The sequence below is a fragment of the Canis lupus genome, chromosome 1 (assembly GCF_048164855.1).
Source record: "Canis lupus baileyi chromosome 1, mCanLup2.hap1, whole genome shotgun sequence".
NCBI classification, from domain to species: domain Eukaryota; kingdom Metazoa; phylum Chordata; class Mammalia; order Carnivora; family Canidae; genus Canis; species Canis lupus.
Window position 1 is genome coordinate 69535652 of NC_132838.1, and position 25156 is coordinate 69560807.

The 25156-nt window shown below is 43.8% G+C and overlaps 1 protein-coding gene across 8 annotated transcripts in view; it reads left to right on the top strand.

Annotated features, from left to right (window-relative positions):
- L3MBTL3 (L3MBTL histone methyl-lysine binding protein 3) overlaps positions 1-23995 on the top strand; it is a 120795-nt gene extending 96800 nt beyond the window's left edge. For all 8 annotated transcript variants that reach the window (XM_072833856.1, XM_072833914.1, XM_072833875.1 and 5 more), the window contains 4 exons: positions 6366-6445; positions 17975-18144; positions 18434-18496; positions 23113-23995. In XM_072833856.1, coding sequence (XP_072689957.1) covers positions 6366-6445; positions 17975-18144; positions 18434-18496; positions 23113-23256 — 457 coding nt within the window. In that variant the 3' untranslated portion in view covers positions 23257-23995. The remainder of the gene's footprint in view (positions 1-6365; positions 6446-17974; positions 18145-18433; positions 18497-23112) is intronic.
- Positions 23996-25156: the final 1161 nt, after the last annotated feature.

Below are 25156 nucleotides of genomic sequence, written 5' to 3' on the forward strand. Positions count from 1 at the left end.
ACGGAGGCTTCTTCCCGGGAAATCTATTCTACAGCTGCTTGTAATTGTGTTTCTAAATTAGGGGCTACCTCTGTTAAAAATCGTGGCACGTTGGAAGCTCCGTGTTGTTGGGCCTTAGACACAACCGCAGGAACCCGGTGAGGCACGTGTCAGGCGTCTGCTCAATGCTAGTGTGACCTTGCGAGGGCCGAGGGCTGTGATTAAGCTAAATCCAACGAAAAAGTTCAGTCTCAAAAAAAGAAAAAAGAAAAAAGAAAAAGAAAAAGTTCAGTCTCTCCGGTTCACTGTAGGCCCTTCAAGTGGCTCCTCAAGTCGTAGGGCGGGCATTTGTGCTGCGAGTCACCCAGAACGGTTGTAGGAATTGCAGCTCTGAACCATCCTACACGTGTTTCTAGGATGAATCCCCTTTGCCAGGCTGCACCGAGAGCCAGTCTGCAGCTGAGGAAGGCTCTAGGAAACGCAGGAAAACAAGCTCACGTAGCTAGGGACCTGCAAGCAGGGGAAAGCCCCTCTACTTTGCAGAGCTGCAGGATCCACTAGAATCCCACCTGCTTAGAGCCGCAAATTCTAAAAGGTCAGAGACGCGAATTGGGAACTCGAGCGAGGACCTTGGTGGTGCTGTAGGAGGCTCCCCGAGCCTGGGCCCTAGGGCTGGCAGGCGGAACAGGTCATTCTGGGGGCGCAGGCGTTACCTGCCCCCTAAAGCCCGTCCACCCCGCTGTCCGCTGCCGGAACCACAGGCAGCTCCGCGCGGCCGCTTGTGCGCGCAGAGGAGCATCCCGGTGCAAGGAGGAGGACGGAGCCTGTCGCCCCAGGGTGTCGCAGCCACCCTCCCACCCCGTCTCGCACGGTGACTCTGTCACACATAGTGGAACAGCACTGACATCTGCTCACTGTCCTCTGACGACACAGAGGGACGCAGTCTTGCTCTTCTTGTCGCGCATGATCCTTGCTCCCCAGGGCGGACGGGAGTGGGTAAGGGCTTGACAGGTCCCAAAGGCATCTACGAAGCAATTGCTGCATTAGCTTTCCCGGAGGGTTTTTCCTTGGAATCTGATAATATCCACGGTGTTGACTCACCGTATGTATCACTTGCCTTCATTAGCATATGTTCCTTATGCCTGAGTTATAATTGAATAGGCTTACCAGTCACTGTCTTATTTTTATTTTTTAATTTAACTTAAATTTTTTTAACATTTTATTTATTCATGAAAGACACACAGAGAGAGAGAGAGGCAGAGACACAGGCAGAGGGAGAAGCAGGCTCCATGCCAGGAGCCCGATGTGGGACTGGATCCCAGGTCTCCAGGATCAGGCCCTGGGCCCGAGGCAGGTGCCAAACCACTGAGCCACCCAGGGATTCCCCAGTGTCTTATTTTTAATCATCAAATAAATAGTAAACCGTATGTACCTCTGAGGCCGTGTTTCTGAAAGTGCTATTAAAACCCCAGGCTCGGGCAGTTCAGGCTCCGGCTCTCTACGTCAGCCCAGATCCTGATCTTGGGGTCATCAGGTCAGGGCCTGCTTCTCTCCCCCTGCCCCCCCGCCCCCCACTGGCTGTCTCTCACGTTCTATCCTCTCTCCCTATACAATAAACAGATAAACCTTCAGAGACTCTATTCAGATGTTAGCCGTAGACATAAAAGTTTAAATCCCACTGGTTTTTATTTGCCATCTTTTCTGTGTCCCTTTGAAGATGGTGACCTCTTCGTACGGAAGCTGTGCAAGCACACCCTCCTCTTCGTTCGTAGAAGGCATTTGCAGACAGTTCGAGTACTCTTTCATAATTCCTCTAAAGTATAAACCCTGAGATTCTCTTTCTCTGATTTTTTTTTTCCCAGTGAGTAACCTCAGCCCAGAAATTTAAGAAAAAAAAAAAATTGCTGGGGTCATGCATGCACAGAAACCTCCTTTTCATGTTCAAAACAGAAATCCCTTCGTGTTTTTGCAGCCCTCACTCCGTTCATTGTGTCACCTCTTGTTGCTGGGGGGGCACAGGTACTTTTGAGCTCTCACGAAACCCCCGTGAGGCCAGAATAAGCTCCGCTGGAGAGAGAAGGTAGGGTTATTTCAAGCCAGGAGCCAAACCAAACTCATGCTGGATTTAGAGAGTTGGCTGAAATCCCTGAATTGAAGCAAAGTAATTGTTTCACTTTTTTTTTTTTTTTTTTCAATACAGTTTTTAACAGACTGGGGACGGATTGAAGCATAAATGGCTAGGGATTGTTTTTAAATGAAAAACAGACTTGAAGAACTATAGCTGTTTGCATTCAAATGCACCCTGTTACTAGGAATTTACCCTTCTGATGTTTGTTTTGCTAATAATTACTACCAAGCGTATTTAGGCTTAGATAGTAAGGCTTCTAAAGCATGGTAGTTAATTACAGAGAAAAAGAGGATGCTGACTCATAAAGAGCACATTTTTTGCACTTGAGTGGATTCCACTATCTTAATTACAAGCCCAAGGAGTATTCTTGAGTAAGATCTTAGCTATGATTATATTTAAATTCAAGCTAAAAAAAAGAAAAAGTTGAAATAAATTGGTTTTTGAAAATTCTAAAATCTCAAGGGAAATCTCTGTATTCCAGGTACTTTTCTGGGTGTTTTTACCTACGTCAGCCCACTCAATCTTCACAGCTCACGTGGGGTGGGTGCTGCTCTTACTACATCCCCCACCCAGAAGTGGAGAGCCCCTCTCGGTCACAGGTCACACAGCTCCTCAGTAGCAGACCTGGGTTCGGCTGCAGTCTGGCTCCTAACTTTGACTCCAAAAAGTATTTTAAGACCTGAAAGGAAACAGGTGACTGTGGATGGTTTTATTCCGAAATAGAAGTAGTTCTTCAATCGTAGAGGCTGCCATGGATCACGCTCCTGCTTGTATGTCTGGCTGCGTGCAGCACGTCCTAGTCCTTATTTTACGGAGTCCTCGAAGTGCCCGTGAGGAAAAGGATTTATTATCCTTGTTTTACAGATGATGCAGCTGCAAAGTGGGGGGGTTAAGTCACTCGCTAAAGATCATTTAGAACTAAGTAGCAGAGCTGAGGTTGGAACAAGGTCAGTTCACTCCCCGAGACCATCCTTGCAGCCCACTTGGGTCCTGATCCCTTAGCCCCCTGCCCATCCCCACCCGGCCAGCTGGCGCCTCATTCCTCAGTGACATTGTTGGAAAGTGTTGACTGAGAGGAGAAAGAAAGTAGAGGAGACTTTATGCAGAGCAAAATTGCAGAGCGTGAAAATATTTTTGGTTCTTTTTTTTTTAACGAGAGCCTGTTCAAGAAGCGTCTCTGGTCCCATGTTCCCGAGGGCTTGGTGAAGTCACCGCCGAGTTTGGCCCCGAGGCTGATGGAAAGGGAAGGCCTGTGCAGCTGCAGTGACTTGGTGCTCAGGAAACTGGCGGCCTACGTCAAGGATTTGGTGTTTGCGCAGAGGAAAAAAGCCATCACGGCGCCTCTTGGGTCAGAATTGGCGGTGAACCGCCGCACCTCCCAGGAGAGGGAAATTTTGGTTGCCCAATTGAGAAACCAGGTTTTGTTTTAAATAAAACACAAAGCAAGCAAGAAGGAGTCCAATTCCCCCCGCCTGACCTTGTCAGGAGAAGACGGGTATGCTGTCTTCTGAAGGAGTGCAAGGGCGAAAACTACGTAATGGTCGGATGTAATCATGGACTTTGGTGTCAGTAGGGCCTGGTGCTACACCTGCCCTACAGACTTGGCATTGACCTCTTTGCATTGCAGCGGCTGATAGTAGGACCTTCTTCCAGTGATTGTTGTGAAATGCTGGATCTGAAGGTCTCAGCCAGCCTTCGGTGCGCAATATGCTCTTGTGACTTTTCTTACTATTAACTGCTCCCACGTTTCTGGGTGTGCTTAGTTAGGATACTGGGCGTGCTTGCTTAGGATGCTCACTTCGTGACTTCGTGGTTCTGTTCATCCATCTAGTTCATGGTGCTTGTTCTAATAGACCACTCAGATGAGCCCACTGCTCCAGCCCTCCCACTTGCTAGCTGAACGAAATATCACGTAGAACCCCCATTAGTCACTTTTAATTTTAAGTTATTAGCAGAATCAATATTTTAATTGGAAATAAAACATTCGATAAACATTTCTTCTAGAGTCCTTTACTTGGATAGTGTGACATGAAGGTAAATACTCATGTTTATATATTCCTTTTTTTTTTCATGTTTATATATTCCCAAGTTAAATGGGTTCAGTGTAATATCATGAGTCCAAGTAGGGAAAATGGAAACTGAACTTTGCTTCTTTGGGGATGGATTATGACAGATACAGGCATGAAGAAACTTTTTGGGTCAGAGGTCTTATTTTCTTTTCTCTGTCTCCATTCTCTCATAGAAAATGGTCCTTGTCTTACATTTCATAAAATAAATCAGGGCATTGTATTTGGGCATATGAAATAGAACTTTCCTCTTACTTAAGTCTTATACTTTTATTTTAATAAAATTTACTGTAAAGGAATGCTGTGCTTCATTAAGACCACAAAAATGTAAAACTGTTATCAGTGGACAATTCTGATCATGAAAATGTAAATATTTAGAAAGTTCTGAGACTTAATTTTAGTCCTTGATCTTACTTTGTCTCCCCGCCCCACCACCACCACCCCTTCAATCATTCATTAAAGCTTTTAGGAAATCTGCAATAACTAATTGGGAAATTTTTTTTGACTCTGAGAAATGCCAGTTTTAAGTTATACCACTGTACTATATGATTTTTTTTTCTAATAAATATTAAGATAGTCATCCCCAAACAACCTTTTTCAGTGGTCGCGATACTTACTGGGATAGATTTGCAGGCTCAAAGAATTTAATATAAAATAAATCCAGAAGATCACATAAGCTGATTTTGGCATGTTGTAATTACCAAAATTACAAATTTAGCACAGTTTTTACGGAGAAGACAGTTTTCAATTAATGTGTTTCCTCCAATTATCAGCAATATTCTTACTTTTTTCCTATACTTCTGTCTCCCCACTTTTAATGGAATAAGAGCTTCCATAGTCATTTAATTGATTATTCTTGGGAAAAGGTATGTTTTTTTTTGTATAAAAAATGATTCGTCCTCGTTCTCAAATAAGCAAGTTTTCTTCAGCATTTGTGTTGTAGGTTGTTTTTAGTATGGACTTGGCCAGAGAGCTCTGATCTCAGTGAAATTTCACATGTGTCCCTGGAAATGGTCTAAAAAGTACTGAGCATGTATTCATGGCATGCTTATGCGCTAGCGTGGTTGTGTTCAGTTATCATCATTCAAATGCAGAATAAATTAGTGCCTTTGTAATTAGGACTGTACAACTTTATATGTTGTTGCGGTATTTGGTTTCAAACGTATTTGCCTTTTTCTTAAAACTTACCAGTAGAAGTATAATCTGGATCTTTAAGGAACCCAGGGTATGTTTATAAAGGTAATAACCCATAAGAAACAACAGGACATCAAAAACACAGAATATTACAAAGCATTGAAGGGTGTAAGGCAGGTACCATGGCCTGGATGGTCCCGGGAAATTGGAGAGTGGAATGTATTTGGAACTCTGGAAATGGAAAAATTAGGTTGAAAAATTTTTAGATATTTGGAATTTAGCTTTAAAGAAAATATAATTAGTCTGTGCTTGGTTCCCTTTAGCACCATTTTTGTCCCTGACTTAAGGGCAAAGCTCTAAATTAAGATTGCAATGATTCCATCCCAGTTTAGAGCATTTTTGGCATGTTTAGATTAGCATCAGGTCATTCCTGGTCAAAAAGAGTTGGAATCAGTTCAGCCTACACATTTGACCTGATTAAGCCAGGAAAAGCTTCCTAGAATTGAGTTGGATTCTTCTGGGCCAATCTCAGGCTCAACCCCAAATCCCAGGACTGAGTGTCATATATATGCTACTTGATTAAATGGTCTAGACTTTGAAAATATGCTCTTACCTTAAATTTAGTACGGAACCAAGTAAAATTCTTCATAAATACATGTCCCAGTTTAAAGTCAAGTTATTCAATACTTATATTTGCCAGAAGAGTTCCCCTTAATACCATTCTTAGCTTTTAAAAAAAATCTCCTTTCTGAACTGTAAATGAAAATTGGTAATGATGAAAATGGGTATTAATAGATGTTATTAATAGGAGTTGCTTCTTAGTAGAACTGAAAATCCTTTCCGACATCTTAGTGGTCTCATGCTTTTATTTTGTTTTTTTTGGTTTAGTATTCCATGTTTTTATTTAAATTCCGGTTAATTAGCAAACAGTATAATACTAGTTTCAGGAGTAGGATTCCGTGATCTATCACTTACATACAGCAGTTGCTGAGATGCAGTGCTGACCCACCCGTTAACGTGCATCTATTACAAAACACTGAAACACCCGTTTTTCTCAGGGACCAGCATGCTGATGACATCAAAGAAGACTTTGAAGAGAGAACAGAAAGCGAAATGAGGACGTCGCATGAAGCCAGAGGTAGCCATAATAATCTCATATTATTGATGGACGTTACTGTTAATACTCAGCAATCAGAACTTGACTAGAATATAGCAGCCCTCCTATATTAAAGATAAACTTCATTTAGTTGGTTTATTCCTTTATCACAGGCTATCAAAGTTTACTGTTCAGGGTAAATATACAGTTGACCTTGAACAGCGGGGACTTGAACTGTGCGGGTCCACTCACAACACAGATTTATTTTTTTCCCTGATAAATACAGTATAGTTCTCTTCTTTATGATTTTCTTAAAGTTCTCTTCTACATTTTCTCTTATTTATGATTTTCTTAATGACGTTTTCTTTTCCCTAGCTTACGTTATTGAAGAATGTAGTATTTGATACATATAACTTATAAAATCTGTTAATCAACTGGTTAGGTTATTGCTAAGGCTTCTGGTCAACCATAGGCTATTGGTAGTTACATTCGGGGGGAATCAAAAGTTACACAGATTAAAAAAAAAAAGTTCTACCCAGATTTTTGACTGTACAGGGGTCTGTGCCCATAACCCCTGCAATGTTCTAGGGTCAACTGTAGTATATAATCCATAATGATATGGATTCATCTGTGACCTGTATTTACAGTCTCTTTCACATATCTGTGCAGTATCATATGTAAGTAAGGTTTGGGTAACATTCTATGTGGTTCTGGGGATATGTTTTCTTTGGTATTGATGATGTCATTTGCTTCATATGTTCAAAACTCACCTCAGCACGTGTATTGAAATCCAAATGGAATTAATAAGGACTTAGTCTAAGACCACAGAACGAAGAGAAAATCCTTGGGAGAAATGTTTTAAGTTGTGTTGGAGAAGTAACTTGTCTGACATTTTTGCTAAAAAGACACTACAAGCCTAACTATGTAATGAAGTCATAATGACTGTTAATCATAGTATATATTATATTTGTAATTCACACATAATTACTATTTTTTATGAGAAATTGTTAGCCTGCTTGTGACTTTAATGATTGTCCGTGGACACTTTGCTTTTTCATGTGTTTTTTTTTTGCCTTAGGTTATTATATAAGATTTGAGATTGGCACCTAATGACTTCCTGCAGTGACCTAGTCCATGAGCGATGCATTGATTTCCGTATCTGATTTCTAGAAAGCAATAATTTGTGATTATGTCAACGGCTACATTCCCTGCTGTCTTACGTCCTCTCGTGTTCTATTAGTGCGATGCCGCATTTGAGCCCTGCGGTGGCCAGGGTTTGAATCCCTTCTCTGCCACCTGCTAGGTGTGTGATTCTGGACACTGCACGGAACACCTCTCAGGGCTCCTGCTCCTTCCCCAAAAGAATGAGGGCAACTCCTTCCCAGGTTGTCATGGCGATTAAGTGCATTTCTAAGTTGTTTCAGAGGGAGCCTGGCTCCTAGGAAGTGCCATGCAAGCGTTTGATTATTTTAAATGTTTCTGGCCATTTAGAAAGAAAGAAAAAAGCATTTACTTTCTGACAGTGTTGTCATCCAGGTGTCCTGGATTCCTAGACAAAGGTTGGGGCTTTCCTTGTGAATGGTAGTTAGGATCACAGCCTTTGTTCCCACCAGGGCCCCACCCCTTCCAGCTCTGCAGCTCTGCAGCCGGCTCTGTGCCTCAGTTGCCTCCTGTGTGAAATTAATGTAGTCATGTGGTCGCATCAGTGGCTGAAGGGTTAGCCGGGGGCGGTAGTAGTAGAATAGTAGGATTGTGGAATAAGTGTGTGTTGCGTGAGATTGTCTCATCCTTGAGAATTCAGACAGATTCAGAATAGAATCCTCTAGACTCTGAACTTTTGGAGGGAGTAATAATTTGCCCAACTTTTCAGTCTCTTCCGAACTTAGTGATTCATTTAACCTTTTATTTGATTTGCTGAGCAGATTTTGATCATTTTTTTCTGGAAATGATCTGGACAATTATTATTCTCTTAATAGAGAATTTGGCTTGATTAACATATATGCACGGTGTTCTTCATCTTTTATTTTTGTCCTGTTGGTCTCAATTTGAATTGCCTGAGTTTTTCTGTTTTATTCTCTCCAGAAACATAATTAGGATTCATATATGACTCTTAATTATTGTTCACACCTACAAAACCTATAGTTCAGTATCCATATATTATTTACAGTCTTATTTTTTATCAGTGAGAGAGAGCCTCACAAAATAAGTTGCTCTGAGAATTTTTGCACATATGTTTGTGAGACTTGACTATTAATATCTCATCCATTTTTAGCCTCTTAAAATGAATTTGATAAGTTTCCTTCATTATCAAAGTTTGGAAACATTTTATATAAAACTTTCATAAAACAGGGCACCTGGGAGGCTCAGTAGGTTAAGTGTCTGTCTTCAGCTCAGGTCATGATCCCAGGGTTCTGGGATCGAGCCCCAAGTCTGACTCCCTCCTCAAAGGGAAGTCTCCTCCTTTCTCTCCCTCTGCTCCTGCCTCCTTACATGTGCATGCACAGGTGCATGCATGCGATCTCTCTCTTTCTCTCTCCCTCTCTCAAATAAATAAATAAAATCTTTAAAAATAAATAAAATTTCATAAAACTAATTTCAATCATGCTATGATTGTCAACTGGTCTTTAAACCCAGGAAACCTCTTTCAGTTATAATTTATTACTTATGCTCTGTTCTCTTGATGACTGGTAATACTTATTATTCTTGAGTTAGAGCCAAGGGATTATGTTTATATTCAAAATATTTAACAATGGGTTTGGCATCCAACCTTGCACAAGACAAAATCAACACTGGTCTTAGTGCTGAAGGAGAGTTTTGGAAGCTCTCTGCTATGCCAAGAATTACTTTTAATTGCCGGACCTTATGGAAGTCCAGTAAGGGCCTGGCTGCCTTGGGGAGGGTGGGAGCGGGATGTAGGGGGCATCATCATACCAACCAACATGGAAGTATTTTAGCTTTCTTTTTCTTCTTCTTCTTCTTCTTCTTCTTCTTCTTCTTCTTCTTCTTCTTCTTCTTCTTCTTCTTCGGAGAGAAAAAGAGAACAAGCATGCAGGTGAGGGGCAGAGGGAAAGGGAAAGAACGAATCTTTACACAGGCTCTACGTGTAGCTTAGAGCCCCATGCGGACTCAGTGTCATAACCCCGAGATCATGACCTGCGCCCAAATCAAGAGTCAAACTCTTAACCAACTGAGCCTCTCAGGCACTCCAGTATTTTAGTATTTTAACAATTTTTATATATTTTTGATGTTCTAGGCATATACCTCAAGCTGAAATATCTTCCTCAGCTTCTTGCTGTGTCAAGTCTACTACTGACTGCCTTGAACTTTCACAGCCGTGATTTTTATTTCCCTTCACTTTCCTACGTTGGCTTGTTCTCTTTCACAGCGTGTTTTTGTTTTCTAGAGATCCTGCCCCCTCGGGCCTCACTAAAACCATGAAATTCTTCTGTCGATAAATCAGTGCTCCTCTTCTGATGTTTTGTAGAACTTTTCATCAGAGGCCCCATGGTGACTGTTTTCTATTTTAACATTTCTGCATTCAAGGATTTTTCCCGGGTCTTTGTGAAGAACACTTATGCCCCAACAGTCCCATTTGGGTCTGCTAACCTGAGCTTGGAGTCCAGGTAGAGAGACTCCACTCTAGGTCTGCATCCTTGAGCCTGGTAAATGCTCACCAGTGATCATTCACAGTAACATCCACCCAGGGGTGGAAGGAGCCCTTCGCAAATCTAGCCTGGCTTGGGGGGCTGGGAAGGTAGACGAGAAAGCCCCTTGCAGTTTGTATATTATTTAGGGTAGAGGAGACTGCAAAGAAGCCACCCTTCTTTGCATTTAAACTTTCTTTAAAATGCCAGTAGGATTTAAGACTCTAGTAGGTCCATGAGAACCATTTTGCTTGGAGTCATGGATCAGATCAGTATTTAAAAACAAAACTTCCTCCTGAAAAAAAGCCTCTCCCTCTTCCTCTGTTTCTTTAGTTAATTCAAGTTAATTCCATGCAATATGTATAATTATGAGCCTTTTTTTTTTTTTTTTTTATGATTCTCTCCATGCAACTGAATTTGACCTTTGGGGACTACTGAATATGATTTATTACTTTTTCTCCTTCCTTCTTCTTCCTTTTTTTTTTTTTTTTTAATGACAACAACTTCTATCTTTTTTACCTGAAAAATAAAATAGCTGATTCCTATCATTGTAGGGGAGCCTATTAATTAAGGATTCTATAAGTTGGCCTTCAAGTTTAAACTCTTGTACTCCTGGGAAAGGTATAATTTTGTTTTCTCTCCTGCAAGCATGCTTTCTCATGGGCAGCTGATGTGCAGCAAGAATTGAATTCTATTCTGTAACCTGCTAGATTTTCACTTGAAAAATCAAGCTTGCTTTTTTGCCTCCATAGCAATTGTGGGGTGGTTTATTTTTTTATTTTCTTGGTTGTTAACCTTGAAATGATCCTCGAGTATCTTTCAGCCTGAGTTAAGTATCTTGAAGCTAATTTTATCTCCATTCCTTGATGCTGTGATTCATTTATCTTACCCAATCACTGTTATTGTTCATCTTTTTATATTTAGTCAGCCATTAGTAACTCCATTAAAAAAAATTTTTTTTTTTTTTTTGGTTGACAGATGTATTCCATTTCTTCTGTCCTTGTTCTTTTTACATTAAGAGCATATTGGAAAGGTATTGAAAAGGTATTGACTCCTTTTCATTTTTGATTTCCATATCCAGTACACTCTCAGTGATATGCCTTTCTTTCAAAATTAGAAATAATTTATGGAGATCCCTGGGTGGCTCAGCAGTTTAGCACCTACCTTTGGCCCAGGGTGTGATCCTGGAGACCCGGGATCCAGTCCCATGTCGGGCTCCCTGCATGGAGCCTGCTTCTCCCTCTGCCTGTGTCTCTGCCTCTCTCTCTCTCTCTCTCCCTCCCTCACTCCTTCTCTCTCTGTGTCAATCATGAATAAATAAATAAAATATTTTTAAAAATTAGAAATAATTTCCCTCATTTGCTGAGTCTTTACTATATGTCAGACCCTGGGATAAGCATCTTAAAAATATCATGTGATCCTGACAACAATCTTGTTATCTTGATTTCACCAAGATACTAGAGCTAGTCAGTGGCGGAGCAGAAATTTGAATCCACGTTTATCAGACTCTCAGGCTCACCCTCTTTTTTTTTTTTTTTTTTTCTAAGATTTTATTTATTCATGAGAGAACAGAGAGAGAGAGAGAGAGACCATGACCCTCTACTCTGTAGGAGGCCAAAGATCCAGGGTCACGGTGTGATGCTGCCCCAGTCTCACGTGTGGCTTTGGGCATGTCAGACTTCGGTTTCCTCACCTTAGGGATGGTTGCCTCCTAGCACTGTTTGGAAACTAAAATGAAACAAGGCAGTTGGAGAATTTGGTCTCACGTCTGTCACTGGCTTAAAGGCATAGGCATGTCAGACAAGAGGTAAGTGGTAACAGTTGGCTTTTATGGCTTTAGTATTTTCAGACTTGGAAATAGGAACCCCCGTCAGAATGAGATCCAAGTGTGAAAGTAGTGGAGAGTGAGTACTTCTTTTTCTTCTCTAGGACTTGCCCTGGGTGGTCATTGTACCATGCAGTGGTTCTACTGGGTCTTAATGGAATGGTCCCACAGGAAGCAGGTGCTTCCTGGTGGTGCTCCATGGTGGTGAGGATGTCTCTTTGAACTAGAAGACTTCATGCTTGGTTTAGATGATCTTCCCTATACTGAAGATTTATTGTCTTGATTCTGTGTGAAACGGAGGATATTTCTTTCAGGGTCACCTTTATCAGAAATGTCTTCTTACAAGGGTAGATCTCCCACTTCACTTTTTCCTACCTTAAGCCAAATCAAGAATTTTAATACCTGTGCTCTCAACCAGAATTGACAATCATAGTGGGCAAATTCGCATTTACAGGTTTCTACTTGGGATTACTTCATTATTAATTATTGAACTTCATTTCAAGGAAGTCTGCAAAGTATAAAGTTTCTTAATCATATTTTACTTTTGCAAGGATCAGTAAGAACTAGGCTTGGAAATCATCCCCGGATAGTTGTGTGAGTAGCCCCAATGAGCCGTGGAAGCACCAAACCGGAAACCAGAGGGGAGAGGGAAAGGTCTTTGGTAAATTTTCATTTCAGGGAATTTCAAAACATAGAGAAAAATCCCATAAAAGTGTTATTTTTCATGTAGATAGATAGTTTGAGGGGACGGCAGTTAAGAATGACCCTAATAAAAAGAAGGTGGCAGCAATGTCTTCCCGAACAAAGGCTTTGTTTTATGAAGCACATTGTACACATTCAAACCTATATTCCTTACCCTTGGCACTGAGCCAGCTACTTGAGCATTTTATTTTAGTTTGACCACATGTTAAAATAAAAACCTGGAGTCACATTTCTGTGCAGTTCAAGGACTCAGATACACATTCACTCAAGTGAAGTTGTTTTTCTCTGTATTTTTGGATTGGGATCATAGCTGACACGCTATTATTTTCCAAAGGGGATGTTCTGTGGCTGGGAGACACTACATTTGCCCCATTTATCAGTAAACGCCATTGGGCCCCAGGACATCCATCAATTGGCACGAGAGAATCAGCAAAAGGAAGGAAAGTCATAAGTGAAAGATGTGAAGTTCATATTAGTTTTAGAATGGTGTATATGTCTTGGCCTGTTTATAGCATCAGCTTCAAAGACATGTAGAAGGCACATGTCCAGAAATATGGAAGCTTTAGGGTTTTTAGTCATTTCTTTAGAATGGCTCAGTTGTTTTTCTAAAGAATAACGATGTAGCAATGTTAGAAATGAGCTGAATAAGACAGCTTTAGCAGGAAATAGAATGGAACCAAGGTGAAGCAGGGAACACTGGCAAATGTTAATAAAACAGAAACAGTTGTCCAAAGTGGTAGGTTTATTATACAAGACTGGCACTTTTGTGGCAAGAAATCAGGGTACGAGCCATAAAGTAGGCTGTATGGTTTCACACTCCTGTGGAGCTGGAAATCTCACCATTTCATATTAGCCTGCCTCATGAAAGATTTACAAATATTATATTTCAAATAATTGCTAAACTCTTGGAAATATCTGAGATTAAGGAGTGTTTTTTTAAGTTACTCCATATTTATGCTAAACAAAAACATCTTGAACTCTATGGGAATTTAAAAAGAATAAAAGAATACAAACAAACTGCTACAGGTTTATACATTTGGCTCATAACAGATATCAAGTAAAACAGGATGAGGAAAAAAAAAAAAAAACAGGATGAGGGCCTGAAACCTTATAACCAGTTATATGATATTCACTGAATGAAATGGGGAAAGAGGCACCATGATGGATTTTTAAAAAATATTCGAAGAGTTGAAATGTTTCATGTGGAACAGATAGATTTTTCTGTATGAGCTCACTCAGGTAGAGCCAGGACCAGTGCATGTTAGCTCCAATAAAATAGATATTTTTTTTCTAATAGTTACTTCTAAGTTACTGTCTAATATTCAGAGCAAAATTCAGATTAGGCTAGCTTAAGAGAAGTTATTAAAGAACCACAATAGAACAGTAGAAAATATTTTTTTAAGAAACTATGTCATTTATAGTAGCAGCAGAAAACTTTGGGTACATAGGAATAAATTTAACAAAAGATGTGTGAGACCTCTGCATGAAAATGACAAAAGATTAAAGGGAAATAGTGAAGCCATCCCAAAGAAATGGAGCCATATCCCTTGTTCTTGGCTTGTAAGACTGGATGTTGTGAGGATGTCATTTCTCAGAACCAAATTGATGTATACTCAGCAGTAATCTCCATCTAAATCCTAGCGTTTTTTAACAAACTGATTCTAAATTTTATATGGAAATGCAAAGAGTTAAGGCTAGCCAAGGCAATCTTGAAGAACTAGACCACAGACGTCAGGACACTTACAAAGTGATAGTAATTAAAACCTGTAGGTTGGTGTAAAGAGACCAGGGGAACAGAATGGAGAATCATGTTTATATTCATGTTAAAGCTGGCATCGTAGTCAAGTGGGGAAAAAGTGGCCTTTTCAATAAATCATGTTCGGGGAATTAGGAATTCATGTGGGAAAAAACATCAGGAATGTCGATTCTTACCTCCCACCATACAAAAATAAATTTCAGATGGATTGTGAGGGTAAAACATCAAGTACTTAGGGGAAAGCAGAGAAGACTAACTTTAGGACCTTGGGATAAGCAAAAATTTCTTCAGTAGACAAGGCACTAACCTTAAAAGAAAAAAAGTAAGTTCAACTTTATCACAATTAAGAGCTGTTTGCCAAAAGACTGTATTAAGAGAGTAAAAAGGAAGTCAAGACTGGGAAATATTAATAATACCTATTTCCAACAAAGAATTCCTGTCCGCAGTGTATCTAGATGACTTCTACAAATCAGTAGGAAAAGGGCGAGATGACCAAATGGAAAAAAATGGGCATAAAACATAAGTATTTCACAAAAGAGGTTCCCACATGGCCAGTTGAGCACGGTAAAAGGTTGTCCACTTCATTAGTCACCGGACAGAGACAATCCTGAGCACAATGTGATACCACAGCAAATTCACCAACATGGCTGAAATTAAAAAGATAGACAACAGCACATGTTATGAGGCTATAAAGCATTTATAATACTCTTACACTATTACTGGGTGCATATTGCACAACTGTTTTGGAAAACTGGCAGGATCTGCTGTTGCTGGATATCCACACACTCTGCAACCTCATATCCCCTCCACGGTCTGTATACACAACAGAACACATCCATGAGCTCAAGAAAGGGCATGTGCAAGAATGTTCTTAGGAACACGGTTGGGGGCAGCAAATGTCCCCTTCATTCCAAATTAATTGTGGAATATCCAGAACAGTGAAGAACCATACAGCAACGAGCAAGTGAGCTACACCTGCAAGAGCAAGCAATGCGGAGGAATCCCACACACGTGCTGTTGAGTGAGAAAGCCAAACACCAAGGTTTTCATTGAAATGTAAGTCAGAAGCAGGCTGTAAAGACCCTGTGGTGCTGGAGGTCAGGAAGGGGTCGCCCTGGCCGGCCGGGGTGCGATTAGAGGGCTGGGAGTGCTGCCATGTTGTCTCTAGATCCCAGTGTTGGGTCTGTGGGTGTGTTCACTTTGTGAGAATTCTTTGAGCTGGACATTTAATGATTTGTCCACTTTTCTGTGAATCTTAACTCTTTAAAGAGAAAAAAAAAAAACCTTGGGTCCCATATTGAACTCGAGTTGGAAGAGGTGAGTCCGGTCTCAAAATGGAGGGCCATGATCCAAAGGAACCAGAGCAGTTGAGAAGACTGTTTATTGGTGGTTTGAGCTTTGAAACTACGGATGATAGTTTAAGAGAACATTTTTAAAAGTGGGGCACACTTACAGGTTGTGTGGTAATGAGAGGCCCCCAATGTTCCAGGGGTTTGGGTTTTGTGACTTACTCTTGAGTTGAAGGGGTGCATGCAGCAATGTGTGCCAGCCACACAAGCTTGATGGCGTGTGGTGGAACCCAAGAGAACGTTTCTAGGGAGGGTTCTATAAAGCCTGGTGCCCATCTAACAGTGAAGAAAATGTTTGTTGATACTAAAGAAGACACAGAAGAATATAATTTGAGAGACTACTTTAAAAAGCATGGCAAAATTGAAACCATAGGAGTTACGGAAGACAGGCAGAGTGGAAGAAAGAGAGGATTTGCTTTTGTGACTTTTGATGATCATGAGACAGTTGATAAAATTGTTGTTCGGAAATACCACACTATTAATGGGCATAGTTGTGAGGTGAAAAAGGCCCTTGCTAAGCAAGAGATGCGGTCTGCTGGGTCACAAAGAGGTCGCGGACGGAGGTGGATCTGGCAACTTCATGGGTCGTGGAGGAAACTTGGGAGGTGGTGGACAATGTTGGCCGTGGTGGAAACGTTGGTGGAAGAGGAGGCTATGGTGGTGGAGGTGGTGGCAGCAGAGGTAGTTATGGAGGAGGTGATGGTGGGTACAGTATTTTGGAGGGGACGGAGGCATCTATAGTGGTGGTCCTGGTTATAGCAGTAGAGGAGGCTCTGGTAGTGGTGGAGCAGGATATGGAAACCACGGATGCGGAGGTGCTGGTGGAGGGATATGATGGTTACGCTGAAGGAGGAAATTTTGGAGGTGGTGGGAACTATAAAGATCTTGGAAATTACAGTGGACAACAGCCATCAAATTATGGACCCACGAAGGGGGGCAGTTTTGGTGGAAGAAGCTCGGGCAGTCCCTCTGGTGGTGGTGGTGGTGGTGGTGGATCTGGAGGTGGATATGGTAGCAGAAGGTTCTAAAAAAAATTCAGAAGGAAAGGGCTGCAGTTCTTATCAGGAGAGAGAGCGAGGGGTTGTCAGGAAAGAAGCAGGTTACTTTGAGGCGGTCGCCCCGAACGCATTAGAGGAACTGTAAAAATCCGCCACAGGAGGGACGATGACCCATAGTCAGAAAAGTTACTGCGGCCTCAACAGGAACCCTTGTTCGGGACCGTCGCAGCCACGGTTTGCAGAAGGTGCAGCTCTTGGTTAATGCAGCGTAGCATCCGTGGGTGGACGTTCCTATAGCTTTGTCTTTATCTTTTCATTACATCAGGCATTTTGCCCTGTAAATTGCGGTAGTGATACCAGGAATAAAAAAATCAAGCAATTTTTAACTTTTAAAAAAACAACAACAAAAAAACCCCATAAAATATTTTTATTTTATTTTATTTTATTTTTTAAGATTGTATTTATTTATTCATGAGAGACACAGAGAGAGAGAGGCAGAGACACAGGCAGAGGGAGAGGCAGGCCCCATGCGGGGAGCCCATGCAGGCCCAGGGACTCCAGGATCACGCCCTGGGCCAAAGGCAGGCGCTAAACCACTGAGCCACCCAGGGATCCCCTAAAATATTTTTAGAGATACAAAGTAGCTTAAAATTTTCTCGGAGATCACGAAAGCCCAGACTCAAAGGATCACTGGAGCAGTGAGCGGGCCTGGGAGTGGAGGGGCATCAGTGCAGGGGGGGGCCTTTCTTCTGGTGGCTTTGAGGAGGTAGTTTCCAGAAAGGGTTTACGTCCTAGAGGACCTTAAGGAGAGGATCGTCGACAAATGAGTCCCAGTGACGTAAAATCATTTGCTAAAAATTGGCTATTTGGGGGAGGACAGCAGTTAAATAGGTTTGGGTGCAGAAGGCCCGGCAGGTGCACGGAAGGCTGTGGCTATGATTGTGACATGCACAGGTACAGGAGTGATGGAGCATGGGCCTGCCCGCCGCCTGGTGTCGCTGCAAGGGCTCCATACCCTGAGCGGGCGCAGAGGCTCGGGTGCTGCCCAGGAAGTGCGGTGGGCGAGGGGGGGCTGGAAGGAGGCAGGGCTGCGATGAGGGGAGGAGGTGTCGCCATGGGGCCAGCAGCATGGCCGGTCACCTCCAGGACCAGGGCGGAGGCCGTGCGCACCAGGAGCAGCATTTCCTTCGTGGGTAGAGGGGGGCGGGTAGGAGTCGGGGACACACGGTGGGAGCTCTGCTGCCGCTGCTGCCTCTCAGCCAGTGACAGTGACGGCATCCGGTGTTTGCGTCACCAGGTGCCCGGGAGGAGCCGAGCGCACAGCAGGCGCAGCGTCGATCGGCCGTCTTTCTGTCCTTCAAGTCCCCGATCCCGTGCCTGCCGCTGCGCTGGGAGCAGCAGAGCAAACTGCTCCCCACCGTGGCCGGGATTCCCGCCAGTAAGGTCTCCAAGTGGAGCACCGACGAGGTACGTCTGCCCTGCACGGGGAGAGAGCCTGGCTTCAGGGGCAGGGGGGGTGGGGATGGGGGGACGGGGATGGGGGATGAGGATGGGGGTATGGGGATGGGGGCACAGGGGGACAGGGATGGGGGGACAGGGATGAGGGGACGGGGGCGGGCAGGGGGCCTAGTTTCCTGGAAGACGGGGAACTGCTCAGAGAGAAGCAGCTGAAACCTGTAGCTTGAGTGTTCTGGGCCTGTAGCACTTAGGTTCCGACTTTTTTCTGAAACTGGAATTCTTATCTGACTTTCGACAGGTGTCAGAATTCATACAGAGCTTACCCGGGTGTGAAGAGCACGGAAAGGTGTTTAAAGATGAAGTAAGTGGCCCGCGGCCCTCCGGACGGCCTGGCAGGGCTTGGGGGGGAGGCGGGCTCGCTGTGCGCCTAGTCCCAGAGGCAGCCTTGGTCGTTCGCGTAAAGGTGTTTTCATACAAGATCCGATGCCCTGGACACGTCCGCACCATCCTACGATGTTCCACAGCCGGGGCCTAGACGCTTTTTTTTTTTAATGGGGGTGGGTGGGGCCCGGGTGACCCGGTGGCCAGGGATCCAACTCCCGGTGTCGGCCCAGGCCGTGATGCTGGGGTTGCGGGTCCGGCCCGTGTGCAGCCGGTCACGCGCCCTCCTTACCAGCGTGCGGGTGCGTAGCCCATAGGAGCCAGCAACGCTTTATTTTAGTAGTGTGGAATTAGCTCCCTTTATTTCACTTTCAAACGCCACGTTACCAGCGCCAAGATTAAAGTCACTGAACATCGTCATCAGCACTACCGCTGTCGCTGGAGAGCCCCGCGGGTCTGACACCCGGGTCGGCTCCTCAGGGCAGGGGGAATCGGCCCTACGGCTCCTGCGGGTAACCTGGCCTGAGGACGCGGGGGCACCTGTCACCGGCCCTACAGAAGCCCTGGGCCCGCCAGCGCCTCCTCACGAGGCCCTTGGGTCCCGGCGCCCCGGCCACCGCGTCGCCTCGAGGCCCGGCCAACCCAGAGCCCCGCGGGGGTGTCGTTGGCGCTCACGAAGCCGAGCGCCGGGCCTGGACGGCCTTTCCCCATGAGGCGCCGCCGTGCCCCGGCCGGGTGCCCTTTAAGACCCGCGAAGGCCTGACGTTCCGCGTCCTTGTTTCGGATCCTTGTTCAAAAGAAGAAGGTTCCCTTCCCCTTCTCCGCTGACCTATCACTGGTTACTCAGAGTGAGAGTCTCGTGACTCCTAAAGTCCCAGCGTCTTCGCGGACAAGGCTCACCTGATTTTCAGTCGCTGAGCAGATCCAGACGCCCCCCAGCAGCCGCCGTCCTGGCTTTGGAAAGAAGTCGTGTCGTCATTACCCATGAGAAATGATAAGATGTTTTTAGAGATAAACACATGCTACATCCATTTTGTAGATTGTGCTTTTGGTCGTGTTCATAGCCGGACCACCCATGTGGATTTGCCCTGTTACTTACTTTTAGTAAGATCTTCATATTCAAAATTCCAAATTCAACTATGTTGTCTCCCAGACCGCGTTTTCTCTCCGTGGTGTCTTGTGTCTGGAGATGTTCCTCAGGCACCGGTACCCTCGGCGTCCTCCCTGTGAGCTCGCGGTCCACCTGTACCAGTCACAGCTTCGTCCCTTTATTCCTTCGTCCTCTAAATTCTTGTGGAAGTCATGTCTCCCAGGCTTAGCAGGTGTCGGTTTTAAGGTCTGGAAGCAAAGCATGAAACCCGCCCAACTAACGTCTAGTGACATCTCTAGGAGGCCCCGTACGGGTGTCAGGATGGCTGTTCTGCGAGCCACGCTTGGCTTCCCTCCAACACACTCCACGTCTAATCTGTTGAAGAGCCTATTGAGTGTACTTTAAAGACGTGTAGGGATTCGGGCTGTTTCCCTGCTGCACCAGCAGCACCCGCGCTCGGGTCTGAGCCGCCGTCCTCTCCCACCAGGGCTACTGCTGCAGCCTCCTCACCAGTCTCCCTCTTTCTGTCTTTGCTCCCCCACGATCCGTGACCTCTTCCCAGCCTCGCCGGAGTCATCCTGCCAGAGAGGTGCAGTCGTGTCAGCGTTCCATCCGTAGCGCTCCAGTAGTAAGTCAGGATGAAAGCAGAAGCCCTCCCGGGCCTGCGGTCCAATGCCCCGTGCCCTCCAGAGAGGTGGGAACCTCCTGACCTCTGTGTCCTCCCTTCCACACGCTGGCCCCCTTGCTGTTCTTCGATTGTCCGGGCACACCTGGCTCTTCCTCCGCATGGTCACGTGGTGCAGTCCCTCTTCTCAGGGGCGGCTCCTTCCCAGTTATCCATCCTTGCCCCTGTGCCCCGTCATCCCCACCGAGCTGTGTCCTCAGTGCGAGCACCAATCACCTTGTACAATGTATTAATGTCACCTCATTACTGATTAATTTGCTTCTCTCTTGTATGTTCTGCTTGCAGTCTTCCGCTTCTAGGATGTGAACCTCACAAAGAGTTCTGGTTGCCTCCCTTGCTTGTTTTTGCCTGTATCTGTTGTAGCCTCTGCTGTGTGCCCAGCCCCAAGAAGAGTGTCTGGAATAGGATAAACGTCTAATAAGCCTTTGTTGAGTGAGCATGCTCGCACCTTTACTCTCTGAGGAAGACTCCCAAACGGCATGGCCCTGTGATCTGCAGAGCTACAACCCTGGGGAAGGAACCAGGGTGCACGGTGCAAAGAGCAATGAGATACAAGGCCAGGACCCCAAGCTCCAAATCCTCCTTCGGAGATTTGGGCCTTTAGCAAGATACTTCATCTCTGGAGTTAGACCAGTTCATATACGTTACAAAAGCAAAAAACAAAATAACAACAACGACAAAAAACAAGCCCGTTATTACCTTGCAGTGATCGCTGTTCTTAGAATTTTCTCAAATTAAGCTTCCTTCCTTCCAACGCGGCGTGCCGGTGTGGCCGCACGCTGGAGCAGCCTGTGTGAGCTATAGTGGCCTCAGGGTGACCTTTCCTTCCTCGTGTAACCTTGAACACCCTCCCTTCTCACCCGACTCCGGTGTTCAGATTCCATCGTTGCCTCTCTCAGACTGTTTCCTGTCATTATTCGTCTGTCATGATACATTCTTACAGGGTTTCCGCGGGAAGCTCAGTAGGGCCCAGGGTTCTAGGAGACAAGTCTGTCTTTGTGATGGGCTCTTTGGGAACCCGTCTGTCAGTCAGCATTTCCATTCATGACTTGGAGGACCTCAGCCAGACCGTTGATTCTGTGCGCGGCTTTGCTTGATGAGAGGGTTGTCACAGTGCAAGCGAGGAGACCAGAACATAATGCTCCCTAAAATACGATGGAACATTTCCTATCCCTGCCACTGAGCTCGTGTTTGCTTGGAAATTTACAGGGGAGTGCCTTCTCTTCCTTGTTGAAGACGGCAGGCTGGATGTTTCCTTACTGGGAATTAGACAACTGTTTCCAAATGATTCTTAAAAGTTGCATCGGATGACCCTAGTTCTTTTTTTTTTTTTTTTTTAAGATTTTATTTATTTATTCATGATAGTCACAGAGAGAGAGAGAGAGAGAGAGGCAGAGACACAGGCAGAGGGAGAAGCAGGCTCTATGCAGGGAGCCCGACGTGGGATTCGATCCCGGGTCTCCAGGATCGCGCCCTGGGCCACAGGCAGGCGCCAAACCGCTGCGCCACCCAGGGATCCCTAGTTCTTACTGATGAAGAGAGTTGACAGATTTGTCATATCTTTAGAGAAATGAAGAAAATCTTACACAGCCACTGAATTATTTCAGCCTTTGGTGAACTGTTCACAGAATTGGCTTGCCCCGGCCGCCATGACCAAGAGCCACCAACCTGCAGTTTAGGCAGTGGAAATGTATTATCTCCCGGGTCTGAGGCCTGGAGGCCCACAGGCCAGGAGTCTGGGTGTTGACAGGGTAGCTTCCTTCTGAGGGCGGGAGAGAGGATCTGTTTCAGGCCCCTCCTTGGCCTGTTGCTGGTTTTCTGTCTTTGTCTTCACATCATCTTCCCTCTACATGTGTCTGTCTCTGCGTGTGAGGCGGAGGGCAAATGTGTGTTTTCCTTTTCCTTTTTTTTATTTTTTAAATATTTATTTATTTATTTATTTTACTTTTTGTGTAAAATGGGAAAACTGAAAGAAACACAAATTATTTTTTTAAAGTTGGTGGAATACTCCCAAACCTGAAAATTTTACGGAAAGACCATTCCTTTGTTCTGTCCACTAAACCAGACATCATCTTCTTCAGAGCTGTACCTCTGAGCCTCAAAGCTTTCTCTTGTACTAGCACAGAATTTTAATCTCAGACCAGAGAAGGGAAGGATGTTTCCCATGGCCGCCCCACCTAGTAGAACCAGCACAGTCTACATTTCTTCACACCACATTTGCCACTTTCACTGATGCGTTTGCTTGCCCTTGTTATAAAATTTTAAAAATAGTCTGATTGCCCTTGTTAGTAGCTGCTCTTTTTCAGTATATGAAGAGTAATCGTGGCCACTCTAAAAATGAATGCTATTTATCACTGGTTTTTTCTTCATTATGGAAAGCTAATTAAAAAAAAATGTTAGCATGCAGCCAACATATCTGCCTGAATTCCTTTGTTTATATCCACAAACAGCTGTGTGCTGCTTCTCATCTGTCATCCTAAAATCTACCAGAATGGGAACTGGATCTGAGGCATCCAGAGTCTTCCAAGTTCTTCTTGACTCGTTGCCTAAGTCAGGGTAATCACAGGGAGATATGGGCATCTTCCATTTCCTGTGGGCCGATTTTTCAGACAACTGAGTTTTTACTTTGCTTCCAGTCCACATTTGGTTATTGTAGATAAGAAAGGTTCATTACTCAGGAAATGTTCGCACACGTGAACTCTTGTCTGTGCCGTTCTCGCGTGGCTCTCAGAAGACAGCTGATAACTCAACTTTGGCTATTTGTCACGACACCACATGCAATTAATTCATAATCTTTTTTTGTCTTTTCTTCCCATTTTAGCAAATCGACGGAGAAGCCTTTCTGCTTATGACCCAAACAGACATTGTTAAGATTATGAGCATTAAGTTGGGCCCTGCTCTCAAAATTTTCAATTCTATCCTGATGTTCAAAGCTGCCGAGAAGAACTCTCACAATGAACTTTGAAGATGGTGAATTTTGAATACCATCAGCTTTTCTGCTTTAAAGCTCATGTTTTATTCAAAGCACAAGGACAGTTATAACTCCTACGCGAGAAGTCTCCAAAACTCGAGAGCGATGCTATCAGATTATTTATATTCCTCAAGAGACAGTATATACGAATCCTTATGAAAATGCTTCGGCTTTTAACCAAGTACTGTCTAACAGCGGTCATCCTTCGGTTCTGTTCACTGAGCTAAATTTATCTTTGTACATCTTTTTGAGGCTGGGGGTGGGGTGGGGGGGAAGGGGACTTCGTTAATTATTTATGGTAAAAGGGGGGATCAGAGTAAGAACTTTTGGCATTTTGTAAACATTGTTGAATTCTCTTTCATGCACACTGTTTCTTTTTCAGTACTTTCAGAAACCTTTTTATATAATCCAACTTCAACTTATACCAAATTAGTCAAAACCTGGCTGACGTTGGCCAGTGGGACTGTTACCTGTATTGTTCATTCTGTGCCATATTTTGAATTGCAACATTATGCTGACAATAACTTTGCAAGTCATGATACTGCCTAACTGCTTGTCATAATTTGTTGGGGCCGAACGGTGGTAGAAATTACTTTTCCTTAAATCAGTGTTTTTACTTTTGCACGTATTATGAAATGTTAAACAAATTACTTTTCACCAGCATCTTTACTATAATTACCAAAAACGTGTATATAAATAATGGAACTGAAAAATAAAATATATAAATAAATTAGGTGATGTATTTGAATGGCATCAGTCTTCTACGTTGTGGTGCCCTATGTATTTACAAGAGTCCAGTGGTATCAAAGGAATATGCAGTTCTATTGGGGGGGGTGTCTTTGTAAGAATCTTGAACTATTTATGAGATGATCTTGAGCTTCTCTCTAATTGTAGGTGAAGGAACTGTGGTGCTTTGTGGAGCTGAAGGGGTCGTTCTGTTGCTGGAAACACTAATCCGTAAAGCTCTGTCCCGGATCTTCTTCCTCCAGACCCAGAGGTTTTCTTGGGGTTGGCTGTAGAGAGAGTATATGGATTTTACTGAAGAGGCAGGGTGTTGTGAGCGAGCAACACCAGTCAACACAAAGATTCTAAATGCTCACAGATCCAGGAGGCAACTTCCCAAAGCAGTTATGCAAGAACCTCCGTTTTAGAAAGATTCCTTTCTCTAGAAGGGTTCACCGAAGTTTTATAAATGTACAGATGCACTTTAGATGAAAGCCCTTGATTACCTATGAACTGATAGCAGTCGTGTTTCTTTTGTGAGAATGCCTTTCCAACACAAAAGGTCAATGATTTTATCAGGCTTTGGATGTAACGTCCACTTCTAGGATTGGCCATTTATTCGAGAGCTATTATAAAAGTAGGAAGCACGTTTGTAGCATGCTGTCTGAATTCTGGGGCAAGTCCCACCTCTCTTCTTAGTTGCCCTCATTTTTTCTGATGTAGGACTTCCTTTGATGTACCCCGTAGGAAGTCTATTAGCAGGCCTTTGCATTTGTTATAATTCAAAAGGGCATGGCATCTACAGTGTCCCTTTCATTTCTTTGCATGAATCCACTTAGATAAATTTTTCATTGTTGGGTTTTTTTTTAATGTTTTGTTCAGAATTTGTACATTCGAGTTGCACTGTTATATCTGACATGAATGAAATAAAATCTTAATTGCAGATGCTTTTTTTTACATACGTATGTTTTTTTTGTTTTTTTGTTTTTTTGTTTTTTTTTTTTAGAAAGCTTGTTAAACAGGCAAATGAGAGCAGAACCAATGTTGAAGATTTGGGCATTACCTCGTTCTGTAATGAATTCACTGGATTCAAAATTGTCAAACTATGTCCCAGGCGATGGAAAGAATGGCAGTACATAAGTAAGTAAGTAAGTAAATAAGAGATTTTTTT